Source organism: Vulpes vulpes, chromosome 4 (assembly GCF_048418805.1).
Source record: "Vulpes vulpes isolate BD-2025 chromosome 4, VulVul3, whole genome shotgun sequence".
Lineage (NCBI taxonomy): Eukaryota > Metazoa > Chordata > Mammalia > Carnivora > Canidae > Vulpes > Vulpes vulpes.
The window spans coordinates 85,012,380-85,036,794 of NC_132783.1; the positions used below are offsets into that span (position 1 = coordinate 85,012,380).

General features: G+C 38.7%; 1 protein-coding gene across 5 annotated transcripts in view; it reads left to right on the plus strand.

Moving 5' to 3' along the window:
- The first annotated feature begins 169 nt into the window (after positions 1 to 169).
- The window catches only part of SAMD8 (sterile alpha motif domain containing 8), a 50,738-nt gene continuing 26,492 nt past the window's right edge, over positions 170 to 24,415 (plus strand). The window contains exons 1-2 of one of the 5 annotated variants that reach the window (XM_072756301.1): positions 454 to 522; positions 932 to 1,027. Coding sequence is in view for 2 of the 5 variants with exons in the window: in XM_072756298.1 (XP_072612399.1) it covers positions 227 to 400 (174 nt within the window). In the remaining 3 variants the exon portion in view is untranslated. Of the gene's footprint in view, positions 401 to 453; positions 523 to 931; positions 1,028 to 12,506; positions 12,544 to 18,149; positions 18,311 to 19,126; positions 19,180 to 24,415 lie in introns of those variants that run through there. The other 4 variants (XM_072756302.1, XM_072756298.1, XM_072756300.1 and 1 more) reach the window with 4 other exon arrangements.

Sequence of the window (24,415 nt, forward strand, 5' to 3'; positions counted from 1 at the left end):
CCGCCCCCGGTGCGCTCGCTCTTGGGCGGTGGGCCCGGCGCATGCGCTCTCGCGCCGCCTCGCTGCGGCTTTCCTCGGCTCGCGGGTCTCGAATGCGGCGACCCTTCCGGTTTGGGCCCCGCCCCGCCCCGTAGGGCTCCGCCCCTCGGCCGCGCGGCCCCGCCTCCCGAAGCAGTTCCGGTTCGGCTTCGGGCGGCCGCGGGCGCGGCGGAGACCGGCCGAGGCGATGCCCGCGCGCAGCCGCCACCGCCCCCGCCTGCACTCCGGCTCGCCTCCCCGGGCTCCGCCTCCGCCGCTCCAGGCGCTGCACTCCGGCGAGGCCCGGAGGGCCCGGGACTCCGACGGCGGCTCGGACGCCGACTCGGAGGTGGGTCGGGGGAGCCCGGCTGGGACCGCGGAGGTGAGCGGAAGCCGCGCCCGAGGCGAGGGGGAGTTGGGGAGGCGCCCGCCGCCGGGGATGTGTCGGGAGGCAGCGGCGGAGCCGGGCTGCGGCGGGCGGGGACGGCTGAGGCCGCCTGGAGGGTCGGCCCCAGAACGGAGCCTGCGGGAAGCGGGGGCTGTGGGGCCGAGGGCCTGAGGGGGGCGAGGGCGGAGGGACAGGTGGCTCCGAAGGGGCGAGGGCTCGGAGGGTCGGGGGAGCCGAGGAGGGGGCGAGGCCGACCCCGGGGCCCCGCGGGAATGCGGGGCGGGAGGAAGGGATGCTCGGGGATTTGGGGGGGAGGGGGCGGAGCAGCCCGGACCGCGGCCGGCTCTCGCGGTGGCTGGCCGACCCAGGGGTGGGGGTGGGGTGGGGGGTGCCAAGCCGAGGAGGACTTGGGTGTGATTGGGGGCGTCCGACCTAAAAAATAGGGCCAGAAAAAGAGAAATCGGGTCAGAAAAAAGAAAAAGGAGCCCTTGGGGAATCTAACGTCGGGCTTTGGCGTTTTCACAGGTGTCTGCGAAACCACCACCAGAGATCACGAGGGGAATAGGCTCGGATTATGGGGTCCTCTCCTTTGTGGACGGTGGATCCTTTTAAGAACCTGGGGTTGGTGTCGAGCACTGATTTGCTGAAACGCCTGGCGGGGCGTGGGGGGGGGGGCGGGGGGGAGTAGTAAAAAGGAAGGGATGTTCGGGAAAGAGTGAAAGGACTGATTCTGACCATCAAGACGTGGTTTAGTTTTCTCACAGCCACAGAGCGTGGGTTTTTCTCTTTGTATTTTTTCCACCACCACCTCCCTCCCCAGGTTTCCTGGAAATACCAGGCAAATTTAGATCTTTAACAAAAGATGAACACGTTATCTTTAAATGTGAAACATTAAAACAAGACCTCGGGCTCTTAGGTTTTACAGGTACTGGGGTATGGACTGGTGCCGCCGCTTTGACAACTTGACACATATTTACTGCAGGTTAAAAACGTGGTTCAGGGCAGGTGTCTGGGTTCATACCACTATGGTTGACTCTTGAGCAACAGGGGGTTGGAAGCGTGCAGTCCTAATCCCCTGTAACTGTTGACTCTCCAGAAACTTAGCTAACAGCCTGTTGACCAAGAGCCTTACCGATAACATAAACCGTTGATTAACGCATTTTTGTGTGTTAACAGTGTATCATATGTTGCATTCTCATAATAAAGTGAGCGAAAGCAAATAAAATGTCAAGAAAAATCATATGGAAGAGAAAATAAATTGACAGGACGGCACTGTAAATACAGTAAGGACTGAAAAAAATCTGCATATAAGTGGACCTGTACAATTCAAACCCCGTTGCTCAAGGGTCTGCTGTATATGTGAAATCACCACAGGCTAGGTGTACCACCTCTTTTTCTCACCCATAACTCCAGGACTGAAGTCTCTTGTGAATTGGAGGGGTGCTTTGGACGAGTTTGCAGGACCAATATGAATGCAATTTTGCATATATTGTGTGAATAATATTTTTAGTAGAGTGATGTAGAAAAATAAGAATAGGGAATGCTTATAGTTGGCAGTAAACAGACCTGGGATAGATGGGTACACAGATGCTTTTTATAGAAGACATAGTGCCGGAACAATAATTGTGCCAGAAAAATGATGATTGGAATACTTAAGTTCACTTTAGTAAAAATAAGTTGATTTCCTTTTGTATCATTGTTAAATAACATGACTTCACGCAGTCTTTAGCTATGTTTGTTAAGATTACTTTTACAATTTTTTGTTTGATTGTATGTTTTGCAAATTTGTTGGCTATTTCAAAACAAGCTTTTATTTTTTTAAAGATTTTATTTATTTATTCATGAGAGACACACAGAGAGGCAGAGACACAGGCAGGAGAAGCAGGCAGGGAGGGAGCCTGATGTGGGACTGGATCCCAGGATCCTGGGATCATGCCCTGAGCCAAAGGCAGACGCTCAACCACTGAGCCACCCAGATGCCCTCAAAACAAACTTTTAATCGAGTGTTTCTTCTCTAAACAGATACCTACTGTTTAATCTTTAAGCAGTGAAAATGTACTGACTGCAAAATTGTGTAAATTAGTTAATGTGTATAGACTCTCATATCTTCAGATGCTCGGTGGACTAGTAATTATTTCTTCAAAAGAGAGATGAGTTCTCTTTGCTTTAACTGTTGTCAGAAGATTAACTCTGCTTTCTTTAACTTAATACAAATGATCTTTAGTTGGAAGTTACATAGTATTACTATTGTTTCCGTTTCTGTTTACCGGCACCAGATTGAGATTCTCTAAAGACCTTGTCTTCATACTTAGCTCTGAATAGAAGTCTCAGCCTTTAAAAATTTATGGAATTGAACTGAAATAGAACTCGCTGTTCAGGTTACATCATAATATTACTATGAAATTAGATAAACCATTAAAAGGAGTTGTACAGTTAATGTTTTAGCATGCCTAATAGTTAGTTTTGTTTCCCTTTGACAGTTCTCACAGTCACTTAGTTGTAAAGAAAATCAGTCTTATGGTAGAGCGAGCAGTTTCCCTGAGAAGAAATGCCAGCATGACCACAATGGCAGCACATGTAGATATACTTAGATAAATCAGTTTTGATTTCAGTAGTACTCTCTCCATTCTCTAAACAGTCTAATTCACATTGCACAACTATTTGTAAACATTCTTATTTTGTTAAGCACTAAATCCTCACTGCTTTTTCAAAACTTTGCCATAACTGATTTAGAGACATTTTCATGGCTTTTCTGAGAATTGAGATTTTAACATTGTTTCTGAGAAATTGTATCACAGATGTTCTAATGAGTAGTATTGTTATTTTATCTTATAAGAATGGCCATATTGGGCACCTGGGTGGTTCAGTCGTTAAACATCTGCCTTCGGCTGAGGTCATGATCCCAGGTCCCAGGATTGAATCCCGCCTCAGGCTCCCTGCTCAGCAAGGAATTGGCTTCTCCCTCTCCTTCTCCCCCTTCCCCCTGCTTGTTTTTTCTCTCTCTCTTTTTCTTTCTCACTCTATCAAATAAAATCTTTATTATTTTTTTAAGATTTTATTTATTCATGAGAAACAGCGTGAGAGAGAGAGAGAGAGAGAGAGAGGCAGAGACACAGGCAGAAAGAGAAGCAGGCTCTGTGCATGGAGCCTGACTTGGGACTCGATCCTGGGTCTCCAGGATCACACCCCCGGACTGAAGGTGGTGCTAAACTGCTGAGCCACCCAGGCTTCCCTCAAATAAAATCTTAAAAAAAAAAAAAAAAAAAAAATACCATCTTAATTAGATATTCATTGAAAATTCTTACATCCAGGCCTAATGTAATATATGGTGTTAATAGTGTGAATCTAACATGGCCATTAATCATGACAGTGATTCTTTTTAGATCTTACTGTCTTCTTAGCTTTGAGAAATCATCAAAGCTTTGAGAAGTTATCAAAAAATTAGCACTGACCAGGTACGTTTGGAGAACAATTCGGTGTTTTCGTGCTGCCTCTTGTCACTGGTTGGTAATTTGTCATATGAGTATTGGATATGGATTTGTGACAGACTTGTGTGAATATTCCTCCCCCATAGGCACAACACCATCGTCACTGGATCTTAAGCCTGACCTTCTAGCTAACTCTAGATTTCATGCCTTCATATTGAAATGTTTTTTATATCACTACACATTGGGTCCTCCCATTAGTAAAATCACTTCAATACAGAGTATAAAACATGAATCTATCTTGGCTCTTGCTTAGGATATTAGAAAGTAGGAAAACTTGGTTACAATAGTTTCATCACAGTGTTTCACCACAGAATAGTTTTTTGACATATGTACCTCAAAAGAGTGTTGTGAAGTCAGTGACCTATATATATATTTGTCTGAAACTTTTATTGTGGGTATAGTTTTTTTTTTAAAAAAAAACTTTATTTATTTATTTATTCATGAGAGAGAGAGAGAGGCAGAAGGAGAAGCAGGCTCCATGCAGGGAGCCCCATGTGGGACTCGATCCTCAAGAGAGGCAGTAATGTATTATCTTGACCCTTTGTTCTCCTGACAGGTAAGAGATTCTAGGAGAAGATGAGAACCATGAATTCTAATTTTAGGTCTTCTTGTAAGTTAAACTGTATCACTGAGTTATTGAAAATGCTTTCAAATTGGTTTTAGTTTGGAACTTTCAGACTAAATTAAATCAATGTCCGTTTCATAAATATTGTCATGAAAGTCAAAAATTGCCAAAATCGTAGATTAAATTTGGGGTCCAGGTCCAGCATATTTTTACAGTAATGTGATGTATTTTGAAATCTTGAGCCAGTTTCTCATTTTCCATTATGTTGATTTGATTTGGAGGTGTAGCATATTTAAAAATAAAAAGATTTTACTAATAAGTATGTCAAATCACTAACCTTTCTCAATACCATTTTAGTGGTTAGAATAAGAATTAATTTTATATGCTTTATTAATTTTATATGCTTCTTTGCTGGCACCCTATTTTTTATTATTATTATTATTATTGGCATGGAGCCAGAACAAGAATCCTTCATCAAACTTACTGCTAAATTTTCATCATTTCACCATTTTCATCAAAAGGAAAAGCTTTGGGATCCCTGGGTGGCGCAGCGGTTTGGCGCGTGCCTTTGGCCCAGGGCGCGATCCTGGAGACCCGGGATCGAATCCCACATCAGGCTCCCGGTGCATGGAGCCTGCTTCTCCCTCCGCCTGTGTCTCTGCCTCTCTCTCTCTCTCTCTGTGACTATCATAAATAAATAAAAAATTAAAAAAAAAAAAAAAAAAAGGAAAAGCTTTTACTATAACTGAGTTTTAAGTGGACAGTGTTATCTATTAGATTCTTACTCATGGAGCTCAGATGGTTCTGAATGTGGTATAGAATTAGGTGCAACCTGCTAGTGGAAGTCTTAAAGGCAAATTTGGAGCAGCAAAAAATATCTAAGAACTGAAGTACAGCCTTTCTTCAAATGTGCTGCCCCAAACTCTTACTGTTTAGAAGTAGAACATAACTAAACAGTGGAGAATCATTATTGGAGTTTCAAAAATAGATGGTAGAAATTGGTTTAGGGTCTTTGTAACTGTAATTATAGATTTCATAGATTTTACAGAAGGTTTCATTGTTTCTTGGAAACAATGCTCTAATTATTAAGAAAAGTAAAATAGTTTTTGATAAACATAAAGAGAAAATAATAGCATAGTTTTGTGTTTGCTCCTTGGAAAGATTTTAATTTAGGATTAAAAAAAATAAAAATGAGGGCAGCCCCGGTGGCACAGCGGTTTAGCGCCGCCTGCAGCCCGGGGTTTGATCCTGGGGACCCTGGACCAAGTACCATGTCAGGATCCCTGCATGGAGCCTACTTCTCCCTGTGCCTCTGCCTCTCTCTCTCTCTGTGTGTCTCTATGAATAAATAAATAAGATCTTTTTAAAAATTTTTTTAAAAATGAGATTAGGAAAAACAGCTGCGTAGTCTTGAATACTACAGACTACAGAGCTAAAAGCCCAAAGTAAACTTTGTCCTTCTGCATTATAGTTTAGGCTTTTTACTTTGATGAAAATTAAATTTTATGCCCTGGTTTATGGATCTACAAACGGGTATAATTTGTCTCTATTGTGTGCATGATAAGTAAGCTTTATTAGGTGAAATTAGACTTAAGCTTATTTTAGTGTGAGCTCAACTATAATGTATGATTGCCTTAAGGGGAATTTATTAACATTAACTTTATATAATAATAAAAAAAAATATTCCCTCTTTTTTTCCTCTTGGGATATGCATATTATATTTTAGGGTTTTTTTTTTTCTTTTTAAAGATTTATTTAGGGGCAGCCCGGTGGCTCAGCAGTTCAGCGCCGCCGTTCACCCCAGGGTGTGGCCCTGGAGACCCAGGATCGAGTCCCATGTCATGCTCCCTGTATGGAGCCTGCTTCTCCCTCTGCCTGTGTCTCTGCCTCTCTCTCTGTGCGTCTCTCATGAATAAATATATAAATCTTTTTTTAAAAAAGATCAGAGAGAGAATCTATGCAGGGAGCCTGATGTGGGACTCGAACCCCAGACTGTGGGATCACACCCTGAGCCTAAGGCAGATGCTCAATTGCTGAGCCACCCAGGTGTCCCATATTTTAAATTTTATACATCACTTGGAAATTATAATTTTTAAAAATTTTTCTGTAGGGGTGCCTGGGTGGCTCAGTCGGTTGGGCTACTGACTTTAGCTCAGGTCATGATTTCAGGGTTCTGGAATAGGGCTCTGCATTGGGCTGCATGCTCACAGCGAGGAGTCTGCTTGTCCCTCTGCCCCTTTTCCTACTTGTGCTCTTTTCCCTCTCTCTCTCTCTCTCTCTCTCAAATAAATAAATAAATAAATAAATAAAAATCTTTAATAAATAAATAAAAATTTTAACAGCATACCAAATCAGTAATAACTTTAAAAAATAGCACAAATGAATCAAGTTTCATCACTTGTTCTAAATTCCTTAAGAGACATTTTAATGTATGGTTTTTAAAGAAGACAATTGCTTCTGGCTATACTTGTATTTTAGAGTATACACAATCAAGTGAAACTGCCAGAAAAATCCAGCATATTTAAATCACTGTCACTATATGAACGTAGACACTGCTTCTATGAAATGTATGAAAGTAAAGTTTTCATTTTAGTGATATATCCTTTGTGAGTTTTTTAGGTGTTTTTTTTTTTTTAAGACTTTTTTGTTTATTTTAGAGAAAGCAGGTGCACATGCACACGGGGAGAGGGGCAAAAAGAGAGGGAGAGTTTCTCAAGCTGACTCCCTACTGAGCACTGAGCCTGTGAGGGGCTTGATCCCACAACCCTGCGGTCACAATAGGAGCCAAAACCAAGAGTTGGATGCTTAACTGACTGAGCCACCTAGGTGCCCCTGTTGATATATCTTTTGTATTCTAAAGATTGCGTAATGATAAATTAGAAACCATTTTGGTCTCTTATGTGTTTGCATAATTAAAACCAGCAAGATAGTTTGTTATTAGTACCTGTCACTTTAGAATTCTAATTTCCCCAATTTCTTCCCAGATTGTTAAAGTAGAGTCCTTTTTTTTTTTTTTTTAAGATTTTATTTTTAAGTAATCTCTACACCCAATATGGGGCTCAAGCCTCCAACCCTAAGATCAAGAGTTACATGCTCCACTGACCGAACCAGCCAGGCACCCCTAGAACTACTTGTAGAATCAACAATCATCAATTGTATCAACCTGTAATGTATTTTTTTTAATGTTGGTATGTTCCTTTTGAAATATTTTTATTTAGTTAAGCTTGATATTAAAGGAGTCTTTTTTTTTTTTTTTTTTATGATAGTCACACAGCGAGAGAGATAGAGAGAGAGGCAGAGGGAGAAGCAGGCTCCATGCACCGGGAGCCCGACGTGGGATTCGATCCCGGGTCTCCAGGATCACGCCCTGGGCCAAAGGCAGGCGCCAAACCGCTGCGCCACCCAGGGTTCCCTTAAAGGAGTCTTTTAATGAGGAACTCCTTTTGACTTGAATTCTACTCTGATTAATTGGAATCACTTGTTATTTTGTTTTTTGGTTTATGTTATTTGATTACATTGTTGTTTTCCTGAAAGGTAATTCCACTTGAGCAAAACCTTTATAAGATTTTACAGTTGTTTTCAAATACTCATAATTCATATTAACCCAAAGATTTGAAGAGTTAAGAGTGGGTTTAACTATTAGTTGATAGATGACTATCCTAATGATTTAATTTGAGGCCTAGGGCAACACTAGCAGAGGAGTTGATGATGATAGCAATAGTAGCTTACATTTACTGAGCAGTTTGTAATTGACAAGCATTATTACAAATGCATTACATGTATTATTCCATGTAATCTCTATAGACAATAAGCCTGTGGAGTAAGAACTAGTGTTCTCTTCATTTTGCAGATAAAAATAATGAGGCCCAGGAAGGTTAAGTAACTAATGCAAGGTCACATAGCTGTGAGTGCTGAGTCCACAATTTGAATCTACGCAGTTTGATTCCAGAGCCAGCATTCTTAACTGCTAATGCTTTCTGGGTTTATTTTTATTTTTATTTTTATTTTTTTTAATTTTTATTTATTTATGATAGTCACACACACAGAGAGAGAGAGAGAGAGAGAGGCAGAGACACAGGCAGAGGGAAAAGCAGGCTCCATGCACCGGGAGCCCGGCGTGGGATTCGATCCAGGGTCTCCAGGATCGCGCCCTGGGCCAAAGACAGGCGCCAAACCGCTGCGCCACCCAGGGATCCCGCTTTCTGGGTTTAATATCAAATTCTGTTGCAGAATAACTGTCTGAAATTTATTTCTCTCCCAAGCTTTTGTTTCTTTTGCTGTCAATTGAGGAATTCTGTTACAGCTTTCAGGTCACTCCCAATCCTACCATTTTAAGAATTCTGTCATCCTGATTTACAAAACATTATCTATTTAATATTTCTGATTAGTTTCTGTTCGTAATCTTTTGGTCTCTTACAGTATAAAGGTTAGGTCGCACTGTTAATGGATGATAGGGCTGGATCTATAATCAGATGTTCTTTTGGACTTCTCGGTCTTGTTAGTTGCCTCACTATTTCTTATCTTTTATTTATTGTGTATATGCATACAGGGTTAATAGTTGAATTTAGTTGATTTTCTTAATCTTCTATTCACATTTGTGTGATGTGCTTTAAGTAGTAAGAAATATTGTTTTCAGGGGGATCCCTGGGTGGCTCAGCGGTTGGGCGCCTGCCTTTGGCCCAGAGCGCGATCCTGGAGTCCTGGGATCAAGTCCCGCATCGGGCTCTCACTGTGGAGCCTGCTTCTCCCTCTGCCTGTGTGTCTCTGCCTGTGTCTCTGTCTCTCTCTGTGTCTATCATGAATAAATAAGTAAATCTTAAAAAAAGGAAAAAAAGAAAGAAATATTGAAGAAATACTGTTTTCATTTTCTTAAAAGAATCTTTTCCCTTTGAATATCAAGTATTTCATACTTATTGTATAAAATTTAGAAATTTTAGAAATATTTAAGGTAGAGAGTGAAAGAGTTCACTGGAGTAGTAGCTATTAATAGTTTGATGTTGGGATCCCTGGGTGGCGCAGCGGTTTGGCGCCTGCCTTTGGCCCAGGGCGCGATCCTGGAGACCCGGGATCGAATCCCACATCGGGCTTCCGGTGCATGGAGCCTGCTTCTCCCTCTGCCTATGTCTCTGCCTCTCTCTCTCTCTGTGTGTGTGACTATCATAAATAAAGAAAAATTTAAAAAATAATAATAATAATAGTTTGATGTTTTACTTAAAGATGTATACATGGGCTACATATGCTATTTTTTAGGACATTTTGCTCCTTTAAAGATTTTATAAACTTTAATTTTGAAATAATTAGATTCACAAGAAGTTGTATAGATTGTACAGAGAGATCCCATTTACCTTTCACTCAGGTTGCCTCACTAGTTATATCTTACATAGTTACAGTACAGTATCGAGACCAGGAATTGGTTCAAAACTGCATATATAGTTGTGTATCATTTTATTTTATTTTATTTTATTTTATTTTATTTTATTTTATTTTATTTTTATATTTTATTTATTTATTCATGAGAGACAGAGAGAGAGAGAGAGAGAGAGAGAGGCAGGCAGAGACACAGGCAGAGGGAGAAGCAGGCTCCATGCAGGGAGCCTGGCACGGGACTTGATCCCGGGTCTCCAGGATCACGACCTGGGCTGAAGGCGGCGCTAAACCGCTGAGCCACCCGGGCTGCTCTGTGTATCATTTTATTAAGAGTAGGTTTAAATTTTTTTTTTTAATTTTTTTTTTAATTTTTATTTATTTATGATAGTCACAGAGAGATAGAGAGAGAGGCAGAGACACAGGCAGAGGGAGAAGCAGGCTCCATGCACCAGGAGCCTGACGTGGGATTCGATCCCGGGTCTCCAGGATCGCGCCCTGGGCCAAAGGCAGGCGCCAAACCGCTGCGCCACCCAGGGATCCCCAAGAGTAGGTTTATTTAAACATTGCACCAATCCAAATACAGAGGGGCACCTGGCTAGCTCAGTTGGAAGAGCATGTGACTCTTGATCTCAGGGCTGTGAGTTCAAGCCCCACATTGGATTTAGAGATTTTTTTTTTGCTTAAAAACATGTTTAAAACACATAGAATTATTCCATCACAATAAAGATCTCCCTTGGGGCAACCTCCACACCCCTGATACACTCTTTCTAACTTCTGGCAACCTCTAATCTGTTTTATACCTGCATAATTTTATTATTTTGAGGATATTATAAAGGGAGTCATATTGTATGTGACCATTTGAAATTGACTTTTTTCACTTAGCACAATGCCCTTGAGACCCGTCAACTGTGTGTATATCCATAGTTTATTAATTTTTATTGCCGAGTAGTATTCCATGGTATGGATGTACCACAGTTTAACTGTTCACATGTTTTGAGATATTTTATTTTTATGCACGTTTTGGCTATGACAAGTAATGAAGCTAAGGGGAGGCCTGGGTGGCTCAGTTGGTTAAGCATCTGCCTTTGGCTCAGGTCATGATCTCTGGGTCCTGGGATCGAGACCCACATTAGGCTCCCTGCTCAGCGGAGAGTCTGCTTCTCCCTCTGCCCCTCCTGCTGCTCATCTCTCTCTCCTCTCTCTCAAATAAATAAATAGAATCTTAAAAAAAAAAAAAAGGTAATGAAAAGTAAAAAGTAATGAAGCTAGAGACATTTATATACGGGTTTTTGTGTGAACCTTAGCTTTCATTTCTTTGGGATAAATGACCAGGAGTACAGTTGCTAAGTTGTATGATAGATGTATGCTCTGTCTTTAAAGAAATTGCCAAACTATCATCCAGCATGGCTGTACAACTTTACTTTTCCCGAGCAGTATGGGAGAGGTCTAGTTTCTCTGCATCCTTGACAACATTCCATATTGGCACAATTTATTTTAGCTGTTCAACAGGTGTTTATCAGTATCAGTGGTCTTAATTTGCATTTCCCTAGCAGCTAGTGATGGTGAACATCTTTTCATGTGCTTCTCTGCCATTCATCTATCCTCTTTTTTTTTTTTTTCTTAAGATTTTATTTATTTATTCATGAGAGACACAGAGAGGCAGAGACACAGGCAGAGAGAGAAGCAGCTCCACACAGGGGGCCCAATGTGGGACTAGATCCCGGGACTCCAGGACCACGCCCTGGGCCGAAGGCAGGCACCAAACCACTGAACCATCCAGGGATCCCCATCTATCCTCTTTGATGACAAATCATTCATGTCTTTTGCCCATTTTTTCACTGGATTTTTTTTTTTTTTTTTTTTTTTTTTACTCTTGAATTTTGGCAATTTTTTATATGTTCTAGATATGAAGCCTTTCTCAGGTATGTGGTTCATCCAGGGAGTAATAGGAAAAAGTATTTCTACTCCATATTTCCACAAACAGAAGTCCACATATACTGTTTTTAAAAATGTATTTGTCAGAAAGAGTGCAATCACTGCCATTTTTTCATCTGCTGTAGTATTTCCTTCATCTCTTAACTGTTTTTTAGAAGCCGTTTCCTTCCTTCATTCTGTTAAATAGTTTTATGCTAGCTTCAATCTTCACAGTGTGTTTTACATTTTTCTGACAGTTACTCTCTTTAAAGCACACTCATGATGTCATCTTGTTCAAAAATCTCTAGTGGCTCCACATTGTCTGTAGAATGTCCTGAACTTGACAATTAAAGATTTTCATGATCTAGCCCCAATTTATATTTTCAGCTTAATATCTCAATACTCCCTTATGCCCTATTGACACTAATGGTTCTCCATTGTTTTCTGGCTTTGTACCTTCACTCATGCAGTTTTCCTTTACTAGTGTACTTTTATTTCTCCATCTCTATCCACAGTTTCAGCTCTCCTTAAAGGCTCAGCTCAGATGTCACTTCCAAGAACTCTTCTGAGCTCACTAACTGGAAATAACTTCTCTTTTCCAACTCCTTTAACTTTTCTAATTTTTAAAACATGTTTCATAAGTAAACTATTTTGTTTGTATTGTTTTATGAATTAAATGAGCTAGTGTATCTAAAGAACTACAGCTGTAGTAATTCGTTTCACCTTTTGAAACAAATGACTTTCTTTAATATCCCTTTTAGATTAAAATCAGCGAGGGCAGGATCTGTTTCAGATTCATCTAGGTAAGTGCCACTTGCCTAGTGCAATACCCTGCACATGGTATGTGCACAATAAATATTTAATAGGTGAACAAACACAACATGAGGGCATTTTAATACTGTCTATATCCCCAGGGCCTTATTACCTGACATCTGTATATAGCAGACAGTAAATGTTTGAGACTGAACAGTAGTGTAAAATTTGTGATGCAAAAGCTTTCATCATTAGGCAGTCTCATTTATGTAATCTTTATGTAATGTAACTGAAGATCTTTGATAAATTCCTCTGCTGAAAACTAGAAAATGTTTAGTATTTATGAGATTCAATCCCTATAGAATTACAAGAGCCTTCAGCTTACATGAGATGGTTTGGTGTAGTAAGAACATGGACTTTGAAATGAGATTGCCTGGGTTGAAAACTTGTCTGTACTAATTACTAGTACACATTTATCTTGTTAAGTTATTTAATCCATCTGTCTCAGTTATCTCATCTGTAAAATGAGGAAGATACTAATACCTACTTTATATGGTTGTGAGAATTTGAGCATACAAGTAAAACACTTAGAACACTTCCTGGCACTGCCTAAATGTCTTAAGATGTTAGCTAATCTAGCTATTGCCTCTTGTTACTTCCTGAAAATGCACTGAACACAGTTCAGAATTTAGAGTGTGTGAGTTGGGATATAAAGATTACTTAAGGGATCCCTGGGTGGCGCAGCGGTTTGGCGCCTGCCTTGGGCCCAGGGCGCGATCCTGGAGACCCGGGATCGAATCCCACATCGGGCTCCCGGTGCATGGAGCCTGCTTCTCCCTCTGCCTATGTCTCTGCCTCTCTCTCTCTCTCTGTGACTATCATAAATAATAAAATAAAATAAAAAAATTAAAAAAAAAAAAAAAAGTTTAAAAAAAAAAAAAAAATAAAGATTACTTAAAAATAAAATCTTAATAAAAGATGAAACAGGTTCTGCCAGGCAGAGTCCCTAAAGCAACTAGGCAAAGATCAAGCAGGAATTATTATTGCTATTATTATTATTGTTATTATTATTAAGTGAAATCACCCTGGATGGTGTCTGACATATAATAGATGTTTATAAATGTTAGTTTCCTTCTATTAGCTCACTCTTTCCTACCTCATTTTACAGATAAGGTATCTAGATGCAAAAAAGTTTAGACTGTTTTAAGTCATCTAAGGAGTTAATATTATTGAAACTAAGCTCCAAGAATTTTGACAACCAATTCACTGCTCTTCACCATATCATACTGTTTTTCCTTAAAGTTAAAGGATGGGTTAAAAATAAAGCTCTTAAATCCTGCCAGAGTTTAGATTTAAAAATGTTTATTATAGATTTTTTTTTTTTACCATTCTTAATATATTTTGAAGACTTATTTCTTTATTCTAGTTATCAGAAACATAAATTGTGGATAAATTTGATCGGTTACTTAAAATAGTAAAAATTCTCAGGGTGTCTGGGTGGTTCAGTGGTTAAGCATCTGATTCTTTTTTTTTTTTTTTTAAGATTTTATTTTTTTTTTAAATTTTTATTTATTTATGATAGTCACAGAGAGAGAGAGAGGCACAGACACAGGCGGAGGAAGAAGCAGGCTCCATGCACCGGGAGCCCGATGTGGGATTCGATCCCGGGTCTCCAGGATCGCGCCCTGGGCCAAAGGCAGGCGCCAAACCGCTGCGCCACCCAGGGATCCCAAGCATCTGATTCTTAATTTCCATTCAGGTCATGATCTCATGGGCTCCCTGCTCAGCTGGGAGTTTGCTTAAAGATTCTCTCCCTCTGCCCCTCTTCCACTTGTTCTTTTTCTCTCTTTCTCTCTCTCAAATAAATAAGTCTTTTAAAAAATAAAAATTCTCTGTTTTCTGGGTATTAGTTTTCAGTATTATAACAGACTCTAAAGAAATATTTTTAATGTGAAATAACTGCAATTTTTCTTAATATTGTGAGCAGTCATCCCTAAAATGTGATACTTTACTGTTTTATGTATATGTTTCACTGTTTCATTCAGGTGTATCATGTAGATTATAATATAAGAGAGACAGCTATTCAACACAAAATCAACACATAATAGATGAAATAAGATGTCTATGAAAGGACTTGAAAGATTAAATGTAAAAAAAAAAAAAGAAAGAAAATAGATTAAATGTTAGCCAAACCAGAAATAGAAGAACAAGCAGAATTAGACTGGATGGTCTAACACCATGCTTCAGAATCACTTGAGAGGCTTTTTAAAAATGCAGATGTCAAACTTCTATCCAGGCAGGGATCGTGATCCAGTTGTCTTGGGGTGGGCATGGGCAGTGAAACAGGCATGTTTTTAAACTTCATGTTATTCTAATATGTAGCCAAGTTGAAAAGCATTGTATATATAAATTCCTTGGAGCATAGGCAAAGGAGGAGTCAAAGGCTTTTTTTATATCCCTCTTTGTGCAGGAGATAGAGAAACTGGGAGATAGGAACAACTTTTTCTAGACAGATACTCTTTGAGGCACAGACATTTTACATTAAGTCTCAAAAGAATCTGGATTAAATTTTGCTTAAAATCATCTGCTTTTCTTTGCTTGATTGCTTATTCTATAAGTAACATTCTGATTATTAAATTAGCTTAATTAAATTAGCGCTCTGTGTGTGTGTGTGTGTGTGTGTGTGTGTGTGTGTCTCATGAATAAAAATAAATATCACTCAATCAATCAGCTTCCTAAGACTTCAAAGTTTTGAAAGAGTCTGCCTGGAACAAGATTCTTTAGTATTCCTTCTAGACACTGAAGTAGCATTCTAGTTTATCTATCAGTACCTTCTAGATTGCTGTTAGTCTCCCTTGGTTTGATCAACTCTGGGGTAATGACAAGATCAAGTTTTGAATCTTTGAGGCTGGTTACCAGATCCTGATTCCTTATGAATTTATCAAATTAGTAACCAGGGGTTATCCCTTGGCATTTAGACATTCTGAATTTGTTGATGTAAAACTGTCTGAAGGCCTGAAGAATTAAGATCTTATTTTTAAGCAACCTCTACACCAAACATGGGGCTCAAATTCACAACTCCAAGATCAAGAGTCACATCCTCCACTGACTGAGCCAGCCAGGCACCCCAAGAGTATACTCTTAATGAAATAACTAGTGTAAAGGGAGAGGTTTTTGTTTTGTTTCTAATAATCCTGTTTAAAGGGCATTGGGGCATTAGGTTATTATTTTGATTGCTACTTCATTTTTTACACATTTATTTATTAAAAATTTTATTTATTAAAGAGAGAAAGTATGAGCAGGGGAAGGGGTAAAGGGAGAGAGAGAGAGAGAGAGAGAGAGAGAGAGAGAAGCAGGCTCCCTGCTAGTGACAGAGAGCATGAGCTGTATCTCCCCTTTCTTTAATTTGTAGTGTGCTATTTGTCTACTTTATTCCATGCTCCCACCCCACCATGGGTAGTCTGGTGCGACTGGGCCCACACCCCCTTCATTTTCCCCATGCTCCTGGGAGACCTGAGGCTGGCGGAAGCCATGGGACACTTGTCTACTTTCTTATTCTTGATAGAGTTGAATCTACTTAATAGATGAAATGGCCAGATGAGAGCCTTTGTTGTGTTTATATTATTAACAGGACATTTTATTGTTTAGTTTTTTCCACTGGCACAATGCTTGATTGAAAGATAAATCATACAGCTTACTGAAATAAAACATGACATTCATTCCAAAGATAATGCAAGATTATATGCATATAATGAAAAGAGCAGATGAAACCATATCCTGCTTAATTAGTTTCCCAGGACATTGAAGGAAATAGCATGAATTTATTTGCCTTACCTAGAATTGAACTAAAATGTGGAACTTATGAGAGAGGTTGAAACCTTGGGTACTTCACCTGCTTTGAAGGATGATAACTTGGAAGACTGAGGGCCCATACTGGTATATTCAGTTAGGGTTCAGTTGCAAGAGATAGAAACTCCTAGGCTCTGGGCTGGGTTTCTAGGAATGACTTCTATAATAAGATTTGAAATGGTGTGCCAAAAGTGCTACCTTTGCCATAATCAGCAAAGGTATTAGAATTAGGAGGCCAGCTTGGAACTGTTAGTTTTAAGAACATACCACTTCACCAACAACAAAAACAGACAACTCAATTCAAAAATGGGCAAAGGACTTGGATAGACATTTCTCTAAAGAAGATTACAGATGTTTAGTAAGCACATAAAAAGATGTTCAACATCACTAATCATTATGGAAATCAAATAAAAACCATAATGAGATATCACTTTATATCCATTAGGATGACTGTTGTTAAAAAAGAAACAAAATAGCAAGTGTTGGTGTGAGAATATAGAAAATTGGAATACTTGTACATTGCTGGTAGAAATGTAAAATGATACAGATTCTTTGAAAAATGGTATGGTGATTTCTGAAAAAAGTAAGCAGAATTACCAAATGACCCAGCAGTTGTACTTCTGGGTATATACCTAAAAGAAGCAAAACAGGACTTGAGCAGGTATTTGTACTCTCATGTTTATAGAACCATTATTTGCAGTAGCCAAAAGTTGAAAGCAACCCATGTCTATTGAAGAATGCATGGATAAACAACATGTGATCTATGCACACAATGAAATACCATTCAACCTCAAAAAGGAAGGAAATTCTGTCACATGCTACAACATGGGAATCTCAAAGACATTATGCTAAGGAAAAACAGACAAAAAGACAAATATGTATGATTCCACTTATATGAGGTACCTAGTATAATCAGATTTATAGAGACAGAAAGTAGGCTTGTGGTTGTTGCAGGGTGAGGAAAGAGGAGATAATGGGTTATTTAATGGATACAAAATTTTCATTTAGGATGATGAAAAAGTTCTGGAAGCGGATGGTGGTGATGGTTGCGCATCCATGTGAATGTACGTAGCAAACACACACAAAACAAAGAACATAGCATCATATCTGATGCAGGTGTTGGAAAGCCAGTATTGCTGCTTCACAACTAAAGCTGCTTCCTTACACGCAATAGTTAATGAAAACTGGAGAATTATGTGCACACACACACAAAACCAATATTTACACGGTCTGTCTTGTAAATAGCCAAAACTTTAAGGAAAATGGTTCCTACTTTCTGCCTTCTGTATCTAATGTCAGAGCTTCTACTCACGTTTAGAACACTAGTTGCAAGGGATCCTGGGGAATAATTTTTAGCTTTTCAACCTCTGTAGTAGCAGAAAACAACGAGAAGGAAATTGGAAAAGATACTGAGCGCCAAATTCATCATATTTGTCACGGATATTGAGTCACTGGTGATTCACAGAAGGTAATGTTCCTTTTAGTTAAGTTGTTCTCAGTGGTGGCCAGATTGTCCTGCAGCTGGTGATACAGAGGTAGGGTGGAGCACAACAAATAGCTTCAACAAGGAGGAGTCGGGGAAGAAGTTTATTGATATTCATTATCTCCTTTTGCTATTTTGGACTGGTTGTACTCAGTTTGTCAGAACTAACATACGTATTTGCAATTTTAATATAGTAGAACATACCTGGTTTATTTATATTTTTGCGAAGAGACTTGGGTCACTCTAATGGAATGCATTAAAGGCATATTAAAGAATAGCTACACTACTGTTAAGAAATACCAGATTTAAAGTTCTTATGATGAGCTTTTTTCTTTTCTTTTTTTTTTTTTTTAAGATTTATTCATTCATTCATGAGAGACACAGAGAGAGAGGCAGAGACATAGACAGAGAGTGGAGCAGGCTCCATGCCGGGAGCCCGATACGAGACTCAATCCTGGATCCCAGGATCACAACCTAAGCCAAAGGCAAGCGCCCAACCACTGAGCTATCCAGGCGTCCCTCATTTTATTAAGTATGGCGATAAGGTCATTATAGGAAATGCACTAAGCTCCTTTGCTCTCAGGCTGGTGAAATTTCTAATTAGTACGAACTAAATTCAGAGAGAAAAGAAATAAACATGCTAGTAAATAAAAGAGTTGGGCTGAAAATTACTTTTTTTTTTTATAGGTTTTAAAAATTTCTAACCAGAGTCCTCCCATAAGATAGCTTTTGTTCCACTCTGTACAGAACAGTCAGCTCCTTTTGTTTATCTGTCATCTAGGACTTGGAACTGTTTGACTAATGCTTATTGATAGTGAGATTCTGCAGGAGTGGACTATTTATTCTCTCCGTGCCTTGATGATAAAACACTTTGATAATTAATTTCTTAATAGCTCATGATTTCAGAATAAACCTTAAAGTTTTATCTCAAATTGAAATGTTTCCTTTATACATACTAATTACATTTTAGATAAGTACAAGCTTTGCACGCAGTGCTTTTTAATGTGAATCAAGCTTTAATGACATTAGTATGTGAATGCTTAGATTTCTTTTAAACACTTCAGATTTTTTGATAACAGTTATTCCACTCCTAGAAATTTAATGTAAGACTCAGCTGTCCTGTTTGTAATAGTAATAAAATTGTGAACAATTGCCAACAATGGAGAGATGGACAAACTATTGTATAGCCATAGAATGAAATGTCCTTTTCAAAAGATAATTTAATAACATTAGATAGAATTCTTATAATAATGCTAAGTAGAATGAAGCAGAATTATTTGTGGTATGATTTCTCTTTATAGGAAATTCTGTGTGAAAGAGATCTATAACAAATCATAAATAATACTTCTCAAAGGTAATTTTAAAGTTACATTTTATTTTATTTTTTATTTATTTATCTATCTATTTATTTATTTATTTATTAGAGACAGAGAGAGAAACAAGCAGAGGAAGAAGCAGGCTCCATGCAGGGAGCCTGACGTGGGACTCAATCTGGCGTCTCCAGGATCATGCCCTGGGCTGAAGGCGGCGCTAAACCACTAAGCCACTGGGGCTGCCCTAAAGTTACATTTTAAATGTTCTTCAATGGGGATGCCTGGGTGGCTCAGCGGTTGAGTGTCTGCCTTTAGCTCAGAGCGTGATCCCAGTTCGGGGATCGAGTCCCACATTGGGCTCCCTGTGGGGAGCCTGGTTCTCCCTCTGCCTGTGTCATTGCCTCTCTTTGTGTCTCTCATGAAAAAATAAATGAAATCTTAAAGAAATTTAAAAAAAAGTTCTTCAATGAATATATATTGCTTTTATGTATTTTCTTTTTGTATTATAGAAGTACATTGCTATAAAAGATTCAAACAGTGCAGAAATTTGCAGACTAAAAACCGTAAAAGACCTTCAGTCTCCTGCCTAGACAAATGAAGTACAATTTATCAACTTATTCTTTTATAGTATCATAGCTAAGAAATCTTGACCTAACCTAAGATCAGAAAGATTTTCTCTTACGTTTTCTTCTAGATGTTTTCTAATGTTAGGTTTTTAGATTTGGTTTGTAGATCCATTTAGGGTTACTTTTTATATGTGGTGAGAGATATGGATTGATTTTTCTTGCATATGGATATCCATTTTTTCCAATACTATTTGATGAAGACTACCCTTCATTAAATTGTCTTTGTACATTTGTAGGAAATTAGTTATCTTTTTATGTAAGTCTGTTTCCAAATTCCCCATTCTGTTCCATTTGTTTATCTTTATGCCACTACTACTTTGTCTTGATTTAGGGTAGTATGATAGACAGAATTTTAAAATGACCTCCAATGACTGTTGTATAATAATGAACGGGACCTGTAAACTGATGGGCTATCAGTGCTGTAATTAGATTATGTTATATAACACAGTTGACTAAGAAACAGATTATTCTTGGTGGACCTGACTTAATCAGGCCAGCCCTTAAGAAGGAATACGTTTTTCCTGGAGAGATTCCAGGCACAAGGGGAATTCAATATAGGAGAAGCTGCTGGTTCTCAGAATAAGAAGAGGCCACGTACAAGAAATGTGGATGGCCACTAAGTTTAAGGTAATTTGCTACATAGCAGTAGAAAATAATGTATGGTAATTCCTATTTACAGGTCCCTTCCCTTAGCAAATTACCCCAAGTTGAATGACTGCTGCTTTAGGATTAATTTTGCCCCCACTACTGTAGCAAGATTTTCCTGTGCACTTTACCCCAATGCCCCATGAATTGTAAGATTTTTTTTTTCAGTCTTTGGGGTGGACACTTTTATTGGTCTTGTATATATACTGGGTGGTTCTTTTTTTCTGTCCTGTTTTGTTTCCTCATGTATATGTGATCAGTATTCAGCTGCATATTCAAGGGAGAGTCTGCAGATCTCTTGGGTTCTGTCTTAGTCTTTTTGGCTTATTATAACAAAAATACTGTAGACTGAGTGGCTTAAACAAAATACGCTTATTTCTCACAGTTCTGGAGGCTGTAGTGTCCAAGATCAAAGCCCAGTAGATTTGGTGTCTGGTGAGGACCTGCCTCCTTCTTCGTAGTCATATTCTAGCTATGTCTTTAGATGGTGGAAGGGTGATAAAACTCCCTAGGATATCTCTTATAAGGGAACTAAACCCCCATTTATGGGAGTTCTGCCCTCATGGCTTGATCACCTCCTAATTGTAGCCTAGAATTTCAACATTCGAATTTTAAGGAGACACAAACATTCAGTCCATAACTAGTTCTGTGCATCTTTCTCCTCTCCAGTATTCTATTTCATGAACACTAGCCACCTGGATCTCCCCAGACTCTCAGCTCCATCTTCTCAACTCAGCACGTCTGCCAGGCCTCACCCATTTTGTGTCTTGTGCCACGCATGACTTGGAAACTCTCAAGGCAGTAAGCTGGGACAATAGAGTTCACTTTGTTTCCCATCTCTCAGCAATCTTTTTTGTCCAGTGCCGAATGTCTTTTTTTTTTTTTTTTTTTTTTAAGATTTATTTATGATAGAGAGAGAGAGAAAGAGAGGCAGAGACACAGGAGGAGGGAGAAGCAGGCTCCATGCCAGGAGCCTGACGTGGGACTTGATCCCGGGACTCCAGGATCGCGCCCTGGGCCAAAGGCAGGTGCTAAAACCACTGAGCCACCCAGGGATCCCCCCAGTGCCGAATGTCTTGAAGCTGGTGTTTCTCCCACCATATATTTTGTTTATTATTTAGTTATTTGAGGTTGAAGGGTAATTTTGTCCCTCTTATATCTTGAACAGAAAGAGTCCCTTTAACTGATAATTGATTCATAATAATTATTGATTAAAGCTGAAAATGTTCTGGGGCACCTGGGTGGCTCAGTCCATTAAGCTCTGGCTCTTCATCTTTTGCTTGGGTCATGAGATAGGGTCCTTCATTGGGCTCTACACAGGATGTGGAGCTAGCTTGAAATTCTCTTTGCTCTCCTTCTGCCCGTCCCCTCCTCAAAAAACATTAACAGCAACAAAAACTGAAAGCTGAAAGTATTCTTAAAAATTTAACTACTAACCTATTCATTTTTTGGATTTGTGTGAAACTTACAGCTGTCATAGGTTTGTTCAAAGTCTCCTGTTTCATGTAGTTTCTATGGCACAACATAAATATTAAATTGACCCTAAAGCCTTTTATCATCTTTTTAATATACCTCTTTAGTGCAGGTTTTCACAGGGTTAGCTAAATATAGTCTCTAACTATATGCAGTAGCATACAATTAAAGGACATGTCCTGACCTGATGAAGCACATCAGTTGAGTGTGTCATGTTCTTAGGGCATTGCCACAGCAGCCTCAAAGACTTCCAGAAGGCTTCCTTGTGTAACTCATATTTTCTAGCAGCTAAAACACCAGCTTCAAAGCCTATTTGTTAGCCTGATTGAGGATATAGAGAACTGGTGATATAAGACAGCAGTGGCAGCGAGGCACGAAAGAGAAGATCATTTTCAGCAGTGTATGAGACATACTGAAGGATAATGCTACAAGGATGGGAGTGACTTGGAATCCGTTGGTGGTAAGCTATTTGAGAACAGAGAAAGGCAGCAGAAGAAATCTGGCCTTTTGTGTGAGATGAGCTTCCCAAATTTACACATTGTAACTGCTTCAGAGTTTGTAGCATGTGCTTATTGGATATTCAAAGATAAAGTAATGTATTCATTACAGATAAAGTAATTGGGGAAAACACATGTATGTAGTGAGTGAGATGAAACATCTGAGTATATATGTATGAACTAAAACATAGCAAAATCATATTTTAATGGAATTTAGTATATATGTAAAATGATATGCATTAGTGTGTATAAAATTCAATGTTAAACTGCATAAAATGTGTAATTCCATGGCCTTGGGGATGGCAATGTAGCTAAAAAGAGCTGAATAAAAGCTTTTTGTAGTTCTACAGCATATAAGAATTAGCCTTTTAAAACATACAGATCCTTATAGTTGGATGTGTTATTAATTTCCTAAGACTGAAAAGCTGTTGTGGATTGATAATACGAAAACTCTGTTTGGAAACAAAATATGATTTAGGGCTTCCAAGAACTAGGATTGCTCTTTAGTAATTAAGAAATATTTAGTCAGTGTTTCTTGCTGGCTGAATATTTCTGATGGTGTAAGTGGTACTCATGTAGTTAAGTATCTGCGTTTTTCAAGTGATTATGAATCTTCATGGAAAGAGTTTATGTGGATATGGGAAGAATGTAGAAGAGTAGCCGTTTTTTGTTTTGTTTTGTTTTGGGTTTTTTTACTTTTCTCAGCATAAGTAAGCATAGAAGATTTTTCATAGCCAAATATGCATGTTAAAGGAAATGATAAACACTAAAAATCAAGAATTATTTCATCTGGGAAGAGGAGGTGGGGATGATATCAGAGAGTGGTATTCACTTGTATTGATGTTTTGTTTTTGGCTTTTTAAAGCAAACTTTTAAAATATAGTTTAACTTATTTAGAGAAAAGTGTAGATTGTAAGTATATAGTTTCTTTAATTTTTACAAAGTGAACATACCTGTATGACTAATAACCAGATTAGGAAATAGTACATCTGTATTGGAATTATTTTATATTTTTTTCAAGCTGGGTAGTGAGCACATGGGTATTTCTTGTATCATTCTTTATTGTTGTTGTTTTTATGCTTTAAAGTTTGCCTACTGTGTATTTAAAAAATCATCTCAGAAGGAAATATCTTTAGAAATCTGGAAAATGTCAGAAAACCTACATGCTTTAGTAATTGAGAAAACTACTTTAGGGAAATAGGTTTTTTTGTTGTTGTTGTTGTTTTTTAATGTAGGCCTTTGTCTCCTGTGTATCTCATAAACTTGATAGAGGCCCAAGTTGCTAAAACTTTTAAAATGGAAAAAGAAACATAAACAGAACTATGTGGATCAAAGTAGTAAAAATTATTAGTACTTTTTTGAAACAGTACATTATTGGCCTTTTATAATCACAATACAAAGTTTGGGTCCTCAAATATAGGACGAATATATGTCGAAATGACAGTTTTCTTTTGAAAATTTTACCACTGAATTCTCAGTGGTAGTTTAAGAAGAAATTGATTATTCAGTTCTATAATGGTATATTCAAAGTATAGAAAGAACTGAGCTATTAAGATATTTATAGATATGTATATCTAGTTTACAGGCTTTGTGTTGTAGAAATCATTTGTTTAGTGGATAGAAATATATTTAAGGGGTTTCCTAAAACTAGTTATCTATCTGCTTTTGTGACATTTTTTGTTTTTGTTTTTGTTTTCTCATTTTGGAGGAGTGGGAGATAATTTTTCCATCAAACATGAAGATTTCTGAAATTTGTATCGCATATCTGTAATATCTCATTTTATGAAAACATTAAAATGGGATTTTTCTCAATTATTCTCAATACTAGGCTTTTTCTTTTTCTTGTTTTTTTAAGATTTTATTTATTTATTCCTGAGAGAGACAGAGAGAGAAAGGCAGAGACACAGGCAGAGGGAGAAGCAGGCTCCATACAGGGAGCCCGACGTGGGACTCGATCCTGAGACTCCAGGATCACACCTTGGGTTGAAGGCAGGCGCTAAACCACTGAGCCACCCAGGGATCCCCTCAACACTAGG